Source organism: Panthera uncia, chromosome E3 (genome assembly GCF_023721935.1).
Source record: "Panthera uncia isolate 11264 chromosome E3, Puncia_PCG_1.0, whole genome shotgun sequence".
Lineage (NCBI taxonomy): Eukaryota > Metazoa > Chordata > Mammalia > Carnivora > Felidae > Panthera > Panthera uncia.
This window is the reverse complement of record NC_064815.1, coordinates 3,358,903-3,380,710: the sequence shown is the minus strand read 5'-3', so window position 1 is coordinate 3,380,710 and position 21,808 is coordinate 3,358,903. Positions and strand designations below refer to the sequence as shown.

Sequence of the window (21,808 nt, the reverse complement as noted above, 5' to 3'; positions counted from 1 at the left end):
GCGGAAGGTCCAACTCCCCACCACGAGTAGCGAGATAGAGTAGCCAAAGACACACAGTGCATGCAAGACCCTCTAAAAACACTTCCTCAAATGCCAGGCCCTGGACGGCGTAGGACCTCTTTTTAATGTAGTAGTTGTCACAGGTGCAGGACATAGCACAAGCTGTTACAACACAGAAAGGCCAGAATCGGGCTCTTCCAGTAGAAATGTCTTAGGAGATAAAGACACAGGAGACCGTAAAATAATAGCTTTATTTATGACTGGAGATGTGAAGATATTCACAAAATGCCAAGGAAAACCATTCCTCGTTCAATTTTTGAAATCTCAGAGCTCAGAGGACTGAGCTTTCACTACAAACCGGGAAAGGACACCTCCCGAACAGACGATTCTTCACACTAAGAGTTGGTGTTCCTTTTCTCACCACCCCCTGGGCCCTGAAGTACACGTATCCAGTCTGCTCACGGTTTCCTGGGGAGCTTGTGCTGGCTGCCGCCTCACTTTAGTGTCCCTCAGAGGGGTTCACGGGCCGCATCTCTCGGGGCCCCTTAGTGTTACGTCCTCTCTCCGAGTATGACGGCAGCCAGCAAATGAACAGAGAGTAGCACTGAGGAGTCAGCAAAGGAAAGCCTTGAACCTCAGGCAGACAACTCCATTTTCTGGAGCTGAAATAGAGGGTTGGATACTGTTCTTATCAGAGATACTCTGTGTTTTGTATACACAGCACACAGTGTGTAACTAATTTTATTATAGATATCGAAATATACAAACAAATTTAGGGAAAACCTCCAGGCTCTTTCCCCAAATGACTGACAGGGCCAAAAAGAAAAACACAGGGAGAGGGCAAATGACAAGCCCTTAGGATTTGAACAGAAGGAGAAGACATTTATTTTCGTAAAATCTTGGTGAGCACCCCAGGGATGACCGTTCCTCAGCAGAGAGCTGATTTTTCTTGTAGCTACACTGACCACAAAAGCAGGGCACCGAACGCTGCTTTCCAAAGGCACAAGAAGTGGCTGCTCGTATCCTAGGGCTTTGGAGACAGAACAGCAGCGCCTCCATAGTCCCAGAGGTTATGTACACAGCACAGCCGAAGTGACGTGAGTCCAGGGAAGCGTATGTTTTAGAACATATCTTCTGGGAGTACTTATTGAACGCAAATCAGAAATTCATGAAATGAGACGTCACTTACAACATAAGGACGAGGCCTGTCCCTGTTCAAAGGGTTCACAATCTGAACTGGCCCCTGGCAAATAGTGTTAGAGGAACACTGTAAACCAACAACTCAAAAATGAAAAAACAAAACAGTGCGATACAATAAATAATCACCAAAGACTTTTAGGTGAGATTTTCAGAAAACCCAGGGATAGATTTTATATCACAAAATGGTCCATATCGTCCAAAAATGTCTTTTGACTGGACGGTAAAATAGTATTTGTTGGAAGCTAAAAACTGAGATAGAGTACAGGCCATTGGGAGTGGTAAAGCTTTAATTTCTCCGATTTTCTTCCAAATAAACTTATTACTAGGGTTGTCATGGCAGAGAAAGAGGTGATAGCTTTCCACAGGGGCACACTTGGGGTTGATTTTAGCGATGTTCCAAGTCAGCGCGATGCCCCTGGGTCTCAGCACCCGCTTCACTTTGAGCTCAGGCTTCTGCGGGGGAAGCGTGTCTCGGGTTTTGTCTACAAGCTCGGGCAGCAGTGGTGGTGGTTCTGGGAGAGGCGGCAGGTGCTCAAAGGACTCAGGAGCCTAAAAACACATTTAGAAAGTTTAGCGAGCTGGCTCGGCGGGCTCTGGTAATTCACACGCGCGCGACTGCAGTTCTAAATCCCAGTTTTCTGTCCGTTTCTCCAAATCCTCAGGACAAAAGGATGCTTCAAGACTATGTGGGGCTAGGGCCGGTCTTTTTAAGCATAAGCTGCTTTTGGCATTATGATTTGCACACTCTGCAGTGTCACTAATCCAGAACGGTGAGGTCCCAGACATTCTGGATCAATATTCCAGCTCATTTCCAACTTGTGTTCCCAAACGCTGTGCTAGTTTACATGAATGGTGTGAGTGTACATGAACACCCATTTCTCTCCACCGTCATCAACAATGGCGACTGCTCTTAAAAATCTTTTGTACACACACACACACACACACACACACACACACATTTGTATTTGCTTTAACTTTTATAGCTTCTGGAAGACTCCATTATTTTGACTGCATACATAAGGAGATGTACAACAGCACAGTTTTAAAAGCACAAGCTGCAAGGGGACCCAAATGTGTCTGCCTAGGTAAATGGGTACTTCCCCTCAATCTGGAAGGAGCATCCCTTATAGAGCATCTCCCATCAGTACCTGGGCTGCATTTTGTGCCACTGGGGTTGTCTCTTTTGAGGTTGAAACCGCTTTTGCGGGTGACTCCAGGGTGGATACTGAACTTTCTGTGAACACAAGGTGTAAGAAGTAAAATTTATCTGCAACAATCAATTCCATAGCCTTTAAGCAAAGCTAGTTACGTCCACCTTAACTTTCTGTATCACAATTATACTGTTAAAACATATACTCCAAGTATTAGGAATCTTGAGACAACAGAAGATGACATATTATTCATATTATTTAATAATAATTAAATGTGAACTAAAGTTACAAAACTGTGAAATAAGATGACAAACTTTTGATAAATATTCAAGACCCAAAGGTGCTGAATACAGCGAACTTTCCTTCAAATGGGACAAGAATTCTCCCCTTAAACACTGAAGTCATTATGTAAGCTGCAAGTAGGAAAAACTACACCCAGGAGAGTGCTCCTGGCTCAGGGCTCTTAGAGGTGGCTCGTGCTCTCTCAGGCCAACAGGATATTTGCAAACAGAGCCATCTGCAATCCTGTATAAATATATGACACACACAAGTCCTAGGAATTCAAATGAAATATCAGGCAGCCTGGAGGTTATAGGACTCTGCTGCGGAGGCTGCTTCAGCCTAGAGGGCATCAGATATACCACTGACCCTTGAACAACACAGGCTCGGTCCACCTAGATGTCGCTGTTTTTCATTAAATGTAGTACAGTCCTGTACAAATATTTTCTCTTCCTTATAACTGTCAAGCCATTTTTTCTCTAGCTTACTGTATTGTAAGAAAACAGTATATACGACATAGAACGCACAAACAGGTGTTGACTGTTTGTTATCAGTAAGGTTTCCAGTCAACGGTGGGTTGTTAGTAGTTACATTCTGGGGAGCCAACAGTCATATGCAGATTTTCTTTACTTTTTTCTTTTTTTTTTTTTCTTAGTTTATTTATTTTGAGAGAGCAAGAGAGCAAGTGTGAATGGGGGAGGGGCAGAGAGTGGGAGACAGAGAGTCTCAAGCAGGCTCCACAATGCCAGCGCAGAGCCTGATGTGGGCCTTTGAACTCTCGAACTGTGAGATTATGACCTGAGCCAAAATCAAGAGTTGGATGTATAACTGACTGAGCCACCTGGGTGCCCCTAGGCAGATTTTCTTTTCTTTTCTTTTGTTTTCTTGATAAAAATGTTTAATGTTTATTTATTTTGAGTGAAAGAGAGAGAGAGAGAGAGAGGCAGGCAGAGAAAGGGGGATACAGAGGATCCGAAGTAGGTTCTGTGCTGACAGCAGAGAGCCTGATGTGGGGCTCGAACTCACAAACCATGAGGTCATGACCTGAGCCACAGTTAGACGCTTAACTGAGTGAGTCACCCCACAGATGTTCAGCTGTGTGGAGGCTGGTGTCCCTATCCCCCACATTACCCAGGGTCAACAGTAAATTGTGGACTGTGGTAAGGGAGAGGGGAGGGAAAAGGGAGAAAAATGAGAACAGAAGAGAGCTGGTGAAGGGAAGAAAAGGGTAAAACAGAGAAAATGTGAGCCTAAGGGAGAGACAGAAGGTTTTAGTTGGCCCAGGACAATGTTCTGAAATTGTATCCATGTAGTTGTATATAATAAGATTTTGCTTATTTAAAAAAAATTTTTTTTTTTACATTTATTTATTTTTGAGAAACAGAGTGAGACAAAGCATGAGCCGGGGAGGGGCAGAGAGAGATGGAGACACAGAATCCAAAGCAGGGTCCAGGCTCTGAGCAAGCGGGTCAGCACAGAGCCTGATGCGGGGCTCAAACCCACAAACTGTGAGATCATGACCTGAGCCGAAGTCGGAGGCTCAACCAACTGAGCCACCCAGGTGCCCCTATTTTTTTTTTAAATAAGCTCCCAAAGTGGGGTTTGAACTCACAACCCTGTGATCAAGAGCCACGTGCACCACCGACGGAGCCAGCCAGACACCCCAACATTTTGTTCATATTTACTGTTGAGTAGCATTTAGCTGTACTATAGATATGCCGCAACCTGTTTCTCCATTTATCCACTGATGGACATTTGCACTGTTTCTAGTTTGGGGCTACATGCATAAAGTGGCCACAAACATACGTGTCAAGTCTTTGTGGATGTGGGTTTTCATTTCTCTTGGGCCAATCAATACCTAAGATTAGAATAACGCGGTCACACGGTACGGGTGCAGTTGACCTACTGAACCGCCAGATCACTTCGAAAGTGGTTTTACCATTGTACATCCCTACCGCTACGGCCTGGGAATTCTAGGCTGTTCCACATCCGTGCCCACACTCTGTGTATTTTCAGTTGTTCTCCTCTGTAGCCATGTTGCGGCATCTCATTCCAGTCTGCACTGGCCTGGCGAGTGACGATGTCGAGGATGTTCTCTCGTGCCAGTCCACCATCCCCACAGCCTCTACAGTGAAGTGTCATCCGTTTGTTGGCGTTTAATTGGCTCTTTTTCTCCCAAGCATCTTAAGGGAGAAGCTTATCAGATTGCTCATTTTAGACTTTCCATTTTTTCTAATATAAACATTTAATGCTAGTAACTTCCCTCCAAGCACTGCTCTATCTGCTTCCCTCACATTTTGCTGTTTCAGTTTTCATTCAGTTGAAAACATTTTCAAATTTCCCTTTTGACTGCTTTGACTCCTGGGTTATTTAGAAACGTGTCTGGTCTGCAAATACCTAGCGATTTTCCAGCGATCCCTGTTACTGATTGTGAATTTAATTCTGCCGTGTCAAAGAACATACCCTGCAGGACTACAGTCCTTTTAAATATACTGGGACTAGTTTTATGGTCCAGAACACAATCTATCCTATCGCATATTTCATATGCACTTAAAGAGAAGGTATATTCTGCCATGGTTGAGTTGAGCGTTCTACAAATGTCAGTTAGCTTAAGCTGGGTTGGTAGTGTTGCTCAGGTTTCTACATACCCTGTCAATTGCTGAGAATGGAGTGATGGAACCTCTAATTCTAATGGCTTATTTTTCTATTTGTCATCTCAGTCCTATAAGTTTTTGCATCAGGAATTCTGAAATGCTGTGATTAAGTACATACACATGTAGGTTTCCCAGGTCTTCCTGTTGAAATGACTGCTTTATCATTAGAGATAGTCTTCTTTACCCCTGGTAATATTCCTTGTTCTCAAGTCCATTTGATGGTAATACCGTCACCCCAGCTTTCTCACGACTAGCGTCTGTATGCTTTTGCATAGCTGTCTCCCTCCATCCTTTTAACCTCTCCATGTATTTGTATCTGAAGGGCATCATATAATTATCTTACAGTTGGATCTTGTTTTCTTATCCAGTCCAACAAGGTCTGCTTGTGAATGTAGTATTTAGACCACGAACACTTATTCTAATTATCAGTATGGCTGGGTTTAACTCTACCACCTTGCCTTCTGTTCTCCGTTAGTTTCGTTTGCTCTTTGCATTTTTTGTGGCTTCTCTTAGATTATTTAAAAATTCCATTTTATCCTCACTATGGTCTATTAGCTATACTTGCACTTACAAAAATTATTGCTCTAGGCATTACCATATGTATCTTCAATAACTTAGTCTGTTTTCAAGTAACATACGAATAAAACGTTAAGACCCTCACAAGAGCATACATCCATTCCTGTCTTATGCACCACTCTTGTCATATATTAACTTCCACATATATTAGAAACTCTACAACATGGTATTACATTCTTTCACATACAACACTTTCCATCTGCTATCATTTTCATTTTGCTAGAAGAACTTCCTTTATTTTTTTTTCTGCAAATTTTTATTTAAATTCTAGTTGCTTAACATAGTGTAATACTGGCTTTAGGGGTAGAATTTAGTGATTCATCGTTTACACGTAACACCCAGTGCTCGTCATTACAAATACCCTCCTTCATGCCCATCCCCCATCCCCCCCCCCCCCCCCCATCAACCCTTAGTTTGTTCTCAATCATTAAGAGTCTCTTATGGTTTGCTTCCCTCTCTCTCTTTTCCCTTCTCATACGTTCATCGGTTTTCTTTCCTAAATTCCACGAGTGAAATCATATGGTATTTGACTTTCCCTGACTGACTTATTTCACTTAGCATAATATACTCTAGCTCCTTCCCTGCTGTTACCAATTATAAGATTTAATTCTTTCTGGTGGCTGGGTAATAATCCATTGTGTGTGGGTGTGTGTATGTATGTGTATTATCGTACACATACATACACAAACACCTTTCATCCATTCTTCAATTGATGGGACACTTTGGCTCTTTCCATAGTTTGGCTATTGTTGACAATGCTGCTAATAAACATCAGGGTGCATGCACCCCTTAGAACCTGTATTTTTATATCTTTTGGATAAATACTTAGTAGTGCAATTGGATTGTATGGTAGTTCCATTTTAAAATTGTTGAGGAACCTCCATATTGTTTTCCAGAGTGGCTGCACCAATTTGCATTCCCACCAACAGTGTTAAGAGGGCTCCCCTTTCTCCATATCTTCACCAACATCTGTTGTTTCCTGTGTTGTTAAATGTTAGCCATTCTGACAGGTGTGAGGTAGTTTCTCAATGTGGTTTTGATTTGTGTTTCTCTGATGATGAGTGATGTTGAGCATCTTTGCAGGTGTCTGTTAGCCATCTGGATGTCTTCTTTGGAAAACTGTCTATTCATGTCTTCTGCCCATTTCTTAACTGGGTTATTTTTGGGGTGTTGAATTTGGTAAGTTCTTTATAGATTTTGGATACTAACCCTGTATCAGATATGTCATTTGCAAATATCTTCTCCCATTCCTTAGGCTGCCTTTTAGTTTTGTTGATTGTCTCCTTTGCTGTGCAGTAGCCTTTTATCTTGATGAAGTCCCAATAGTTTATTTTTACTTTTGTTTTCCTCGCCTCTGGCAATGTGTCTAGTAAGAAGTTGCTACAGCAGAGGTCACAGAGGTTGCTACCTGTGTTTTCCTCTAGGATTTTGATGCTTTCCTGTCTCACATTTAGGTCGTTCATCCATTTTGAATTTATTTTTGTGTATGGTATAAGAAAGTGGTCCAATTTTCCCAACACCATTTGTTGAAGAGACGGTTTTTTTCCCATTGGCTATTCTTTTCTGCTTTGGTAAAGATTAGTTAACCATATAGTTGTGGGTCCATTTCTGAGTTTTCAATTCTCCATTGAAATGTTCCACTGATCTATGTGTCTCTGTTTGTGCCAGCACCATATTGTCTTGATGACTACAGCTTTGTAATATAGCTCGAAGTCTGGAATCGTGATGTCTCTACCTTTGCCTTTATTATCCAAGATTGCTTTGGCTGTTCAGGGTCTTTTGTGGTTCCACACAAATTTTAGGATTGTTTGTTCTATCTCTGTGAAGAATGCTGGTGGTATTTTGATAGGGATTGCATTAAATGTGTAGATTGCTTTAGATCATGTAGATATTTTAACAATGTTGGTTCTTCCAGTCCATGAGCATGGATTTTTTCTCCCCCCATTTCATTGTGTCCTCCTAAGTTTATTTTGTAAGTGCTCTTTGGTTTTCAGAGTATAGACCTTTTACCTCTTTGGTTAGGTTTATTCCTAGGTATCTTACTGGTTATGGTGCAACTGTAAATGGGGTCGATTCCTTGATTTCTTTTTCTGCTGCTTCATTACTGGTGTATAGAGATGCAACAGACGTACAGAGATATACAGAAGTACATCGATTTTATATCCTTCAACTTTGCTGAATTCATGTATTAGTTCTAGCAATTTTTCTGTTGGAGTCTTTCAGGTTTTCCACAGTAAGTATCATGTCTGCAGATAGCAGAACTCTGACTTCTTCCTTGCTGATTTGGATGCCTTTTATTTCTTTTTGTTGTCTGAGGCTAAGACTTCCAGTACTATGTTAAATGATAATGGTGAGAGTGGATATCCCTGTCTTGTTCCTGACTGCAGAGGAAAAACCTTATTTTTCCCCACTGAGGATATTGGCTGTGAATCTTTTGTATATGGCTTTTATGATGTTGAGGTATGTTCCATCTATACCTACTTTGTTGAGGGTTTTTATTAAGAATGGATGCTGTATTTTGTCAAATGCTTTTTCTGCATTTATTGAGACAGTCATATGGTTCTTATCCTTTTATTAATGTGGTATTATCACACTGATTGGTTTGTGAACATTGAACCACCCCTGCAACCTAGGAACAAATCCCACTTGGTTGTGGTGAATAATTCTTTTAATGTACTGTTGGATTCAATCTGCTAGCATCTTGTTGAGAATTTCTGGGTCCATGTTCATCAGGGATATTGGCCTGTAATTCTCCTTTTAGGTGGGGTCTTTGTCTGGTCTTGGGATATTATATTAATAACTCTTCTTTAAATGTCTGTTAGAATTCCCCTGGGAAGCCATCTGTCCCTGAACTTTTGTTTGTTGGGAGATTTTTTTTTTAATTTTTTTTTTTTTAACGTTTATTTATTTTTGAGACAGAGAGAGACAGAGCATGAATAGGGGAGGGGCAGAGAGAGAGGGAGACACAGAATCGGAAGCAGGCTCCAGGCTCTGAGCCATCAGCCCAGAGCCCGACGTGGGGCTCGAACTCGCGGACCGCGAGATCGTGACCTGAGCTGAAGTCGGATGCTTAACCGACTGAGCCACCCAGGCGCCCCTCCCTGTTGGGAGATTTTTAATTACAGATCCAATTTCTTTGCTGGCTATGGGCCTGCTTAAATTTTCTATTTCTTCCTGTTTCAGTTTTGGTAGTGTGTATGTTTCTAGGAATTTGTCAATTTCTTACACATTGCCCTGGTTTTTTTGGCAATTTTTCATAATATTTTCTTAAATTTTTTTTTGTATTTCTGTATTTGTGGTGATATCTTTCATTTGTAATTTTATTTATTTGGATCTTTTCTCTTTTCTTTTTGATAAGTTTGGCTAGGAGTTTATCAATTTTATTCTTTCAAAGAGCCAGCTTAGTTTCATTGATCTATTTGTTTGTTTGTTTCTATATCATTTATTTCTGCTCTAATCCTTGTTTTCTCCTTCTCCTGCTCACTCTATTTGCTGTTCCTTTTCTAGCTCCTTAAGGTTAGGTGGCATATTTGACTTTTCTTGCTTCTTGAGGTAAGCCTGTATTGCAATATTTTTCCCTCTTAGCAGAGCCTTTGCTGCATCCCAAAAGTTTTGCACTATTGTGCTTTAATTTTCAAGCACGAGTGGGAGAGGGACACAGAAAGAGGGAGAGTCCCAAGCAGGCTCTGTGCTATCAGCACAGAGCCTGATGTGGGCCTTGAACTCACAAACCATGAGATCATGACCTGAACTGAAATCAAGAGTTGGATGCTTAACCAACTGAGCCACCCAGGTGCCCCAACCCATTTATTCTTTAGTAGGATATTTTTTAATCTCCATGTATTGTGGTCTTTCCAAATTTTTTGTTGTGGTTGACTTCAAGTTTCATAGCACTGTGGTCTGAAAATATGCATGCATGATCTCAGTCTCTTTGTGCTTGTTGAGGGCTGATTTGTGATCTATTCTGGAGAATATTCTATATGCACTTGAAAAGTATGTGTATTCTGCCACTTTAGGATGAAATGTTCTGAATAAATCCGTTAAGTCCATCTGGCCCAATGTGCCAATCAAAGCCGCTGTTTCTTTGATTTTCTGTTTAGATGATTTGTCCATTGCTGTGAAAGTGGGTTGTTGAAGTCCCATACTATTATTGTGTTATTATCTGTGAGTTTCTTTATGTTTGTTATTAATTGATTTGTATATTTGGGGGCTTCCACTTGGGGGCATAAATATTTACAGTTGTTAGATTTTGTTTTTAATGTATTATATTTATTATTATTTATTTTTTCATTTAGTTTATTATTTATTTTAGAGAGACCACACACGTGTGAATGGGGGAGAGGGGCAGGGGAGGAAGGGAGGGAGGGAGGGAGGGAGAGAGAGAGAGAGAGAGAGAGAGAAAGGGAGGGAGGGAGGGAGAATCTTAAGCAGGCTCCATGCTCAATGCAGAGCCTAACGTGGAGCCTGGGATTATGATCAGAGCTGAAATTGAGTCGGATGGTCAAATGACTAAGCCACCCAGACGGCCCACAACTGTTAGATCACCTTGATGGACAGACCCCTTAATTATGATATAATGCCCTTCTTCATCTTTTCTTAAGTCTTTGGTTTAAAATTTAGTACTTCTGATATAAGTATGCCTACTCTGGCTTTATTTTGGCATCCATTAGCCATGATAGATGGTTCTCCATTCCTTTATTTTCAGTCTGCACATATGTTTAGGTCTAAAATGAGTCTCTTCAGGAAACCATCAAAACCTTACAGGAGAAAGGAGGAAAAAACCTCTCTGACCTCAGCTGCAGCAATTTCTTACTTGACACATCTCCAAAGGCAAGGGAATTAAAAGCAAAAATGAACTATTGGGACCTCATGAAGATACAAAGCTTCTGCACTGCAAAGGAAATAATCAACAAAACTAAAAGGCAACCAATGGAATGGGAAAAAATATCTGCAAATGACATATCAGACAAAGGGCTAGTATCCAAAATAAAGAACTCACCAAACTCCACACCCGAAAAACAAATAATCCAGTGAGGAAATGGGCAGAAAACATGAACAGACACTTTTCCAAAGAAGACATCCAGATGGCCAACAGGCACATGAAAAGATGCTCAACGTCACTCCTCATCAGGGAAATACAAATCAAAACCACACTGAGATACCACCTCACGCCAGTCCACAGTGTGGGGGTTCCTCAAAAAATTAAAAATAGATCTACCCTATGACCAGCAATAGCACTGCTAGGAATTTACCCAAGGGATACAGGAGTGCTGATGCATAGGGGCACTTGTATCCCAATGTTTATAGCAGCACTTTCAACAATAGCCAAATTATGGAAAGTGCCTAAATATCCATCAACTGATGAGTGGATAAAGAAATTGTGGTTTATATACACAATGGAGTACTACGTGGCAATGAGAAAGAATGAAATATGGCCTTTTGTCACAATGAGGATGGAAATGGAGAGTGTTATGCTAAGTGAAATAAGTCATACAGAGAAAGACAGATACTATATGTTTTCACTCTTATGTGGATCCTGAGAAACTTCACAGAAGACCATGGGGAAGGGGAAGGAAAAAAAAAGTTAGAGAGGGAGACAGCCAAACCATAAGAGACTCTTAAAAACGGAGAATAAACTGAGGGTTGATGGGGGCTGGGAGGGAGGGGAGGGGAGGGTGGGTAATGGGCATTGAGGAAGTCACCTGTTGGGATTAGCACTGGGTGTTGTATGGAAACCAATTAAACAATAAATTTCATATTCAAAAAATAAATAAAATAAGTCTCTTGTAGGCAGCATATACAAGACTTGTTTTATTTATCCATTCTGATACTCTATGTCTTTTGACTGGAGCATTTAGTCAATTTACATTCAGAGTGGTACTGAAAACATAGGAATTTAGCGCCATTGTGTTATCTGTAAAGTTGGTGTTTCTGGTGATGTTCTCTGTTCCTTTTGGTCTTTTTTCCCTTCCCCACTCAGAGTCTGCCCCTTTAATATTTCTTGCAGGGCTGTTTTAGTGGTCATGAACTCCTTTAGTTTTTACTTGCACGAGAAACTCTCTCTCCTTCTATTCTGAATGACAGCCTTGCTGGATATGCAGCCTGACTGCACATTTTCCCCGTTCAGCATGTTGAACAAATCATTCCACTCCTTTCTGACCTGCCAAGTTTCTGTGGACAGATCTGATGTGACCCTGATTTATTTTCTCTTATAGGTTAAGGACATTTTCCCCCTTGCTACTTTCAGGATTCTTTCCTTGTCCATGTATTTTGTGAATTTGACTACGATATGCCTTGATGATGGCCAGCTTTTGCTGAATTTAATGGCAGTTCTCTGTGCTTCTTGGATTTTGAAGTCTGTTTCCTTATTAGGGAAGTTTTCAGCTATAATCTGCTTAAATAAACCCTCTCCTCCTTTTTCTTTCTCTTCTTCTTCTGGGACTCCTATGATATGAAAGTTTACACATTTAAGGAGTTGCTGTGTTCTCTAAATGTACAATTATGATCCAATACATTTTTTCCCTCTTTTTTTCCGCTTCATTATTTTTCATAATTTTATCTTCTGTATCACTCATTTGTTCCTCTGCTTCATCCGTCCTCAGTGTCACTGCATCCATTTGGGTTTGCATCTCAATTACAGCATTTTTTATTTTGGCCTTTGACTAGTGTTTTGTTCTTTGATCTCTGCAGTAATGGATTCTCTAAGTGTCTTCTATGTTTTTCTCAAGCCCAGCTAGTATCCTTGTGATTACTGAATTCCTCCGTCTTGTCATTTTGTCTGGGCCACTGGTCTGTTTGTGTGTGTGATTGTTAGGAAAGTCTGTTGTATTCCTACTCTTGAGAATAATGGCTGTTACAGGGGTAAAAAAAAAAAAAAAAAAAAAAAAAGCTAGATCCTAAGTGTGTTTTGGTGTGCTTGTTAAAAGAAGTAGATCCATAAATAAATAAATAAATAAATAAAGCAATATTTAAAAATAAATTAAAAAAAAATGAAGGTAAATCCTGGGTGTGCTTTGGTCTGCTTGTTAAAATAAGTTAGATCCAAAAAAAAAAAAAAAAGGAAGCTAGGTCCAGTTTCCCCTAGAGCCAAAGCTTTGCAGCAGTCCAAGATCACTGACTTTGTGCATGGGGGGGGGGTCCTGTGCTGGCCTCCCGGAGGTGGAGCCTGCTATGCTGATTCTCAGGTGAACTTGCCCTAATGGAGGTGCATCTCCCGGTGGGGGGGGGGGGGGGGGGTGCTTGGTGTAAGCGGCTCTAGCCTCCACTGGATGGCACTGTTTTGCTCATTGAAGTCGGTCCGTGCTGATGGGTAGAGGTGGGGGGAACTGAGGCGTAGAGGGTGAGGGGGTGGGGATGGCACTGCCTTGCTCTCTCCTCCTAGGAGCTGGGAGTTTGTGCCCGCCACCCTTCAGGACGCCCTCAGAGAAATGTGAACAATCACCTTTCTTGTGTGCCCCACTGCTGCCAAATCCCTGCCTTCACCCTGCCTGTGTCTGAGTTGTCCACCTGCCAGGCAGCACGGTACTGCTGTGTTCTATGTTGGGTGCGAGCCTGGGTTTCAAAACTCCAAACTCCAAGACGCAGACCCCCGCTGATCCTCTGGGGGAGGGTCTTCCCTTGCTTCTGCCTTTTGCTAGTCTGTCCCAGAAGAGCAGTCGCAGAACTGCACGGCGGTTCGGAGTTCACGGTAAACTGCACAACAAGGCTGGCACCAAGGTTTGCTGCCCCCAGCTGGTGTCTGCTCCTACGCTAGCAAACAGGGCAGCATGCTGGCGCCACCAGTTCTGTTTGTCCCCAGAGAGGCCATGCCACCACTCCCACACGTACTCCAAGCAGGGGAACCGTTTCTTCCTGTGCCACCCAAGGGATCCTCAGACCACGGTGCCTGCTCCCGGGTCTCCACCCTCCTTCCCCACCTGCTAAGCCCACCAGGCACGGCCACAGCGATGGCGCAGCCCTCTAAAACTTGAGACTTTGCGCTCCACTGCTTGTAATAGCCTGCAGCAGTCAGCCTTTCTTCTTTTCCCGGTTGATGGTTTCGAGGAAGATTTTCTTCTTGTGCAATCCGCTGCAGGTGTTCTCTCTCTCTCTCTCTCTCTCTCTCTCTCTGTTGCTCCCTTCTCTGTGATCAGGGCTCCCTTCCGTTCGCAGCACCCACAGCTCTTTTCTCCCCTAAATCAAGTCTCTGCAGCTCCCCTTCCGCAACATGGCTGTTTTCCTACTTTGAGTTGTGCAGTTTTCCTCCGTCAGGCCTCGGATCGATTTCCTGGGTATTCAGAATGATTTGATATTTATCTAGCTGTGTTCAAGAGAGGAGGCAAGTTTAGGGACCTCTACCCCTCCCAGAACTTCCTTTATTTTTAATCATGAAGGTTTACTGGCAACAAATGTTATCTTAAAAAGTCTTTTTACATATTTATTTTGAGAGAGAAAGAGCATGTGTGTGGGAGGGGGGAGAAGCAGAGCGAGAGGGAATCTGAAGCAGGCTCGTCTCCACCAGTAGCACAGAGCCCAATGCGAGGCTCGAATTCACGAACCATGAGAATGCATGAACCTGAGCTGAAACCAAGAGTCGGATCCTTAACTGAGTGAACCACCCACACGTTCCTATCTAAAAAAGTCTCAATTTTGCTTTCACTTTTGAAAGATATACTTGGTAAGGATTTTTCCCCCCGGCCTTTTAATGATGTCATTTGACTGTCTTTTGGTTTGCACAGTTCCAAATGAGAAAACTGAATTCTTCGTTCTTCTCTCTATATTTTATGATACATTTATTTTTCTTAAAAACAATTTTTGTTTTTTTTTTTAATTGCTTTTAAGATTTTTTTCTCTTTATCCCTGGTTTTCAGGAATTGATTATGAGGTACCTTGATATGGTTTTCTTTGTATTTATCCTCCTTGGAATTTACTGAAGTTCTTAATTATGTGGGTTTGTGCTTTTCATTAAATTTAGAAAACTTCTGACCATACATGTATGTAGGTCCACTTGGTATTATCCCACAGCTCATTAAAAAACTCTTACTCCTTTTTTCCCCAGCCTTTTTTCTTTTCTCTTTTTAATCTTCCTTTAATTTGGATAGTTTCTTTCTAAGCTATTTGGTCAGGTACTATTTCTTCCAATTTACCAATTTCTTTTCCTTCTTCTGTGTTTAATATGCTGGTTTTTTCCAGTCACTGAATTTTGTTTTCTAATTTGGTTCTATTTTATATATTTTCTTTCTCTTATTATGTTCCTGTGTACTTTTTATCTTTGAGCATATTTCTTTTTTCTTTTTTCAATTTAAATTTTTTATGTAATCCCCCAATTTGGAGCTCAAACTCCAGATCAAGAGCCAGGTGCCCCAGTTTGAGCATATTTATATCACATCTTTCAAAGTCCCTCTCTGTTAATTTTGTCATCTCTGTCATTTCTAAGTTTGTTTCAAATAGATTGATTTTTCTCTTGGTTATGGATTCAATTTTTTAAAGAAAAATTTTTTTAACATTTATTCATTTTTGAGAGAGATGGAGCATGAGCGGGGGAGGGGCAGAGAGAGAGGGAGACACAGAATCTGAAGCAGGCTCCAGGCTCTGAGCTGTCAGCCCAGGGCCTGACGTGGGGCTTGAACTCACGGACCATGAGATCATGACCTGAGCTGAAGTCGGACATTCAACCGACTGAGGCACCCAGGCGCCCTGGATTCCAATTTTTTTTTTTTTTTTATCTTTGTATCTCTAGTGACTTTTAAATTGGATAATGGATATTATAAAATGTAAATGGCTGTATGTCGAATTCTATTCTCTCTCATTTTAAACAGAACACAGTGAGCTTTGTGTGGTAAGCCATCAAGTTACATGTAGTTCAGCTTGATCCTTTCGAAGTTTGTTTTTAGATTTTATTAGGGTAAGGCTACAGTTGGCTTTGCTCTAAGATGAGTTTACACCCAGATATTCAGAAGACTCTGCCACGATAGCTGGTCAAAATGGAAACATTTCCTACCTGTGAGCATAAAGCTCTTTGGTCATTCTTTGCCCAGATGTATTGAGTTTCACTCTACCCATGTGTGGCTTAATACTTCAGTAAGGACTCAAGAGGATTCTATGCTAACCTCCTGGGGCTCTTTCTCTGAGTGGCTTCCTGATTCTGATACTATAGTCTTCCCCTTCTCTCCAGCTGCCTTAGCCTCTCTGGAGGCCAATCTCTGTCTCCTCACCTCAGCAAGACAGACATTCTTTGCTTGGGAGCTCCTACTGTGTACCACAGTCTAGGAAGGGAGTTGGGACGATCTGTACAGCTCATCTCATTCACTGCCTTCTCTCAGGGGTTGTAGTTCCTATCCTGCAATATCTTAAAAGGTTTTTAAAAATTACATCTTGTTTAGTTTAGTGTGTTTATGGCAGAAAAGGGAAGTCTGGGATCATTTACTCACATCACTACTCTCTACACATACATTTGTAACTTTTTTCTCTTGTTATATTACTAACACGTTTTCATCAACACATGTACTTCTTCTACAGCATTATTTTTAATGGCTGAATACTGCTGCACCATATAAATGTGTGCAATCAATCCTATATTTCTAGGAATTTAAGGGTTTCCAAAGTTTTATCACAAATAGCACTGTGATGAACATTTTCAAAGAATTTGGGGGTCAAAAGGCTTCCATATTTGTAAAGTTTTTGACATTGATAAAAATGTCATCCAGAAAGATTCACACTCCCATTCACAGTGTGCAAAATTATATTTCCTTTAAAACTCTTTAGTGGAAAATCTGCCGCACTAATTGAACATTTTGGTGGGAAAGTAAACTATGTGATAAACATTGTGCTAAAAGGATGGGAACTTACAGATTAATAAAGACACGGATGCTGTAGAAAAGAAGTTCAGGTGCTTTCAGGAAGACATATGTAAAGAAATGATTACAGAACGGTGTAATCAAGCTATAATATGGGCGTGCGCTACATACCAATGGTAAGGAGAACCTGGAAGGAACAGTGTAGCCAAAGTGTCTAAACTGAATATGAAAGGATGAAGAGTGGGGACATCACACAAGCCTAGGGAGGCCCAGAGGGGAGAGGCGTCCCGACAAAGGGAACCGCACACGTGGAGGTGGTGAGGAGAGGAAGCAGCCCTCCCTGTTGAGAGGCGATTAAGGCACAGCTAAGGGATTTGCAGAACATAAGCTAGAAAAGTTTGCAGGGTCTACGTCATTAAGGATTCTGTCGTGCTAAGGAGTTTTGATTTGTACACACAGGTGTGTACACAGGAAGCAGTATTGCAGTGACAGCTTGCAAGAGTCACCAGAAGCACTAAGTTTAGGGCAGAAACATTACTTACTAGGTCATGACAGAAGACCAGGCTAAAGGTGATGGAATTCTGAAATAAGAAAATACATGGACCAGGCCGGTTGGCTTTTCAGGAGACAGAACTGATGGGCTTGAAAAGTGACGAGACCGTGGAATGAGGCAGATCTAAGCGTCAAAAGTGTTTCCTTTTGTCTAGGAAAACTGTCTAGCTTGGAAAATGGAGTGAGCTGGTGATACCATTCATCAAGACTGGGAATACAGGAGACAGTCTAGGTTTGACCTGAGAAACGAACCTTTATTGAGAAGTGGATATTCTACAAGATAAACAGACTCATGTTATCATGGGTCAACAGCATGAATTAACATGATCTCTCTGTCCAACTGCTAGATTTCAGACTAAAGCCCCCCAAGTTAGAGGTCTGATTTATCTTCTTAAGCAGTGACGAATCTGTGTTCCTACTTTTTATTTTATTGTGTCTCAAATCCTGTACTTTGGGGAATAAGCTGAGGGACTCCCTGAGCCTGCACTGATGAGTTAACAAGGCAGAAAGAATTACAAAGCCATAGGATGCTCACACCCAAGTATGGGTAAACAAGATTAGGTGAATAAGGATAGAGAAGGGGGGCAAAGGTCCCCAGAATAGAGGAGGGGGCAAAGGCCCCCAATACAAAGGTATATGAGGTAAGCAAGATAAGGTATTCAGGGCAAAAGGGCTCCCCAATTTAGTACTATAGCAGAAAGCTGCTTTCACAGGAAGGAAGGACCAAATTAGGTAAACAGGTAAATAGGGCTACAGACCTCTGTGCTGTGGGTGAAGCTGCCCAGAGTGGAGCTGATTAACAAAAGAAAGGTGTCTTGTTAACCCTGAGGTTATGTGCTCTGTCTTATCCTCTAGGCTAGCGAAGATAAACAGACACGGGGCCTCCTGTCTGCCCTTAACAACCATCTACCCATCTGCCTGGTGTCAGGATTTTGTTTTGTTATTAACCCAAACCCCTAAACCCCTTCAAGACCCCCTTTCCCTCAGGTCCATGAGTTACTGTTCACAGTTTCATTGCCTCTTTGTGCACATCCATTACCATGTTTGTAAGCCTTCTGATCCTAATAAAAATGGAGCAAGGACCCTTAATCGGGGCTCTTGTCTTTTCCCGGATATTAGCCATCTCTCGCTTTTAATCCTGTGTCCACTCTCTTGCTGGTCAAGAGAGAACTTTAGACTTAGAGTCTACGGCACTGTACCATGTAGTTTAGAAACAATTTGTAATCTGAATTAACAACCAACTGATTATTATAGATTCCAACTCATTTTCAGATTTATATTTGTAATTTTCATCACTAAACTGGAAATTGAAGGGTTTCTTAATTCTATCATGAGGTACCTGGAGATTTCAATGGTTCCAACCTTTGTTTGGGTCCATAGTTGAAAGGGGAGAAGGAGTTAGACTATATATTTCCTATGCTAATCTCCATTTTTAAATATTACACCATTTTACTATTGCTAATAAGTAATATTTCAAGAGTTTATCAAGAGTTTCAAAAACATTCAAGTGCAGTTATTAAGGATGAAACTCTATAACTCATTACTAGTCCCAGATGACTATATTTTACTTCTTTCTCTTTAACTCTGAGAAAGAGGGCGCTGTTCCTCTTCCCTTTCATGTTATGCCCTAGCTTCCTCTCACAGTGCTAATGTTATAGTTATATAAGAAAAAAGGTGTGTACCAGAGAAGAGATTCATAATAGCCCCAAACAACCCAATGTCTTTCAGTGAGTGAATACAAACTATTTTATACATCTATACCACAGAATATTACTCAGCAGCAAAAGGGAATACTACTGATACACAACTCTGGTGACCCTCTGAGGGAATTATGTTAAGTAAGGAAAAGAAGCCAATCTCAAAAAGATACACGCATATCATCACAGAACACCCACAGATGGTTGTGTCATTGGACTGTGGTGACCATCACGTGAATCTCTACATGATAAAACTGCACAGAACTACACACACACATATACTAACACACTGAAACAAACTTTATAAATGTGTCAAATGCTTTCTGAATTGTTACCTTCCATCGTACTTAAGAAGGAAAGACAACTCCTTTACCTGCGTTGCAGTTTGATCGGGCTTCTTTTGTCAGATCGATCACAGAATCAAATTTCTTTTTCTCTGTGGCCTGAAAAGTTGTTGTTAAACAAGATTTTGCCTCCATAACAGAACATATTTTTAAAAAAATAAAACACAAATTTTAAATTACCATTTAGAAGATAGAACATCCTATAAGTCCTTAAGGTTTAATTTAATTCTATGAGGGAGAAGCTCAGGAAATACTACGTGGTTTTTCACAATATGACTAAGCAAAGTCTGAGTTAATTTGGTAAGTAAGTATGGTTTTGAAATATGTTTATCATTAAGTGTTTGCTTTTATTTTTTTAAATTTTTTCTCTCTCTTAATGTTTATTTTTGACAGAGAAGAGTGCCTGTGCCTGGGTGCATGAGAATAGGAGGGGCAGAGACAGAAGGAGACAGAGGATCTGATGTGGGCTTTGTGCTGACAGCAGAGAGCCTGATCCCAATGCAGGGCTTGAACTCATGAACTGTGAGATCACAACCTGAGCCAAAGTTGAATGTGTAATCGACTGAGCCACTCAAGTGCCCTGTTTGCTTTTTAATGTTTAAGCTAGACTGGACCATGGGTATGCCAAGTAGTCAGACATTAATTTCACAGAGAATGAATCTCCCGAAGAATGAATAACAAAACTAAGTCATCCAACATGTAGCAACACTCAAGTTCACAGAACTAACATATTCAAATAAACAGCACTCAGAAACAATATTTATTACCTACCTGAACTTCTGTTTCAGCATTTGGTAGACTGTTAGAATTTCCTGATGTAGGTTTTCCAGTATCTGAAAGACAATTATTAAAATACCAACATTTGACAAGTTTATTAAGCAATTAAATATTTATGAACTTTGTAATATATACAAATGCTAAAACACAATAATGAGGATCCTAATTAACCATTTACCAAGTATGGGTACATAGCCACAAAAAGTAATTCAATGGACATACCTATTCCAAAGACCAAGGAACAGTGCAAACAAACAAAAAATCTAATTTTTGTTCAAAAGATTTTGTTCTTCTGTGACTTTACAACTGTATTAGTGACCCTTTTTTGAAAATCCATCTGTAAATTAACATAGCATTTGAGGAAAGACGCACATTTTTTATTCACAGTATTTCTAAACTAGACTACTGGAGAGGGCTGAAGAGCATTCGATCCGGAACCAGTAGAAAATCTCAGATCAATGCTTAATATCCCTTGTAACTATCTGATTCACAATCTTAACAGTCCAAACCCTGGGGGCAATTCAGGAGATACATAAGTGGAGGCAAAGCTTTCTGAAATCAAGATGCAAATACTCTAAAATAGTAAAATGTGAAAAGGAAATGGATAATTTTGAATGAGAACTTCTAGGCCAACAAGAAAGCCATTTTAAAAGAGACAAACTTTAGAAATCTTAGGTTAAAGTTTTTAAGTAAGTGAAATAAGACAGAAACTCTAAAGAACAACAAAGTATTCTCAAAGAAAGTAAAAGTTAAAACATCAAAGATGCAAAACAACAGCCAGACTTTAAATCTTAAGTGGACTGTAAGGTAACTTAAAAGACAAAACAAAAAGACAAACAAAAAACAAATCTGTTCCCCCAACACAGGCCAGAGCAAACATGGAAAAATAATGTATACGAAAGGGTAAGTAGTTTCAAAACTCAAAAAGCCATTAAACACAATAAACAAAAGGCCATAAATTGATAAACACGAGTTTAAAAAGAAACCTCAGTTATATCAAGGAATCGTTTACTTATTCAGATATAAATTAAAACACAGACATAAATTAAAACACTTTTGGAACCAGAATTAAAATATTTATTTATTGAAAGATAATATTCAATTCTCTATTAGAAAAAAAACTGATTTGAGGTTTTCTAATTTGATAGATAATATTTTAATCAACTTCAGATACCTGTTGGATTTGATGTAATTGGAGCTGTCAAATTAGGACTTTCCACAGAAATCAACATAACATCATCATTGTTACTAAAATGATAAAGAAAATTAAAAACAAAAATAAACTAAACATGCATTATTAGGCTGAAACATGCAATGTGGTTAGAATTCTGACTTAACATTTCATAACTGACACGTTTTAATCTAACAATTGTGGGCAGAGGGAGAGAGATGATAAGTATACAATATACATAAGTGTTCAACACATACAAGTCACTCTAACATGTATACTTGCCTTCATGAAAATTAAAAGTATAACTGAAAGAAACCCATTAAGACACTTAGACTCTTCCAGATACAGGACTATAACAAACAAAGCTATAACAAATTAGTTCTGCTACGATTCTACATTGAATCACTATAGTAGAAATAGTTACCATACATTTACTAAACTAAACAAAGTTGGTAAATGATGGTGATTGCGGTTACAGAATATCCTGAGTCAGAAGATTGTCTTCAGCTCCCATTTGACCCGGACTCCTTTCATGAGTTTATATTATTTTTTAAAGTTTATTTATTTGAGAGAGAGGAAGGAAGGGAGAGAGAGAGAGAGAGAGAGAGAGAGAGAGAGAGAGAGAGAGAGAG

The 21,808-nt window shown here is 40.4% G+C and overlaps 1 protein-coding gene across 5 annotated transcripts in view; it reads right to left on the bottom strand.

Annotated features, from left to right (window-relative positions):
* Positions 1-232: 232 nt before the first annotated feature.
* The window catches only part of ATF7IP2 (activating transcription factor 7 interacting protein 2), a 59,653-nt gene continuing 38,077 nt past the window's right edge, over positions 233-21,808 (bottom strand). For 3 of the 5 annotated variants that reach the window (XM_049638225.1, XM_049638227.1, XM_049638226.1), the window contains exons 8-12: positions 21,180-21,253; positions 20,000-20,061; positions 19,258-19,357; positions 2,349-2,434; positions 233-1,749 (exon numbers count right to left, since the gene is read on the bottom strand). In XM_049638225.1, coding sequence (XP_049494182.1) covers positions 1,336-1,749; positions 2,349-2,434; positions 19,258-19,357; positions 20,000-20,061; positions 21,180-21,253 — 736 coding nt within the window. In that variant the 3' untranslated portion in view covers positions 233-1,335. The remainder of the gene's footprint in view (positions 1,750-2,348; positions 2,435-19,257; positions 19,358-19,999; positions 20,062-21,179; positions 21,254-21,808) is intronic. The other 2 variants (XM_049638228.1, XM_049638229.1) reach the window with 2 other exon arrangements.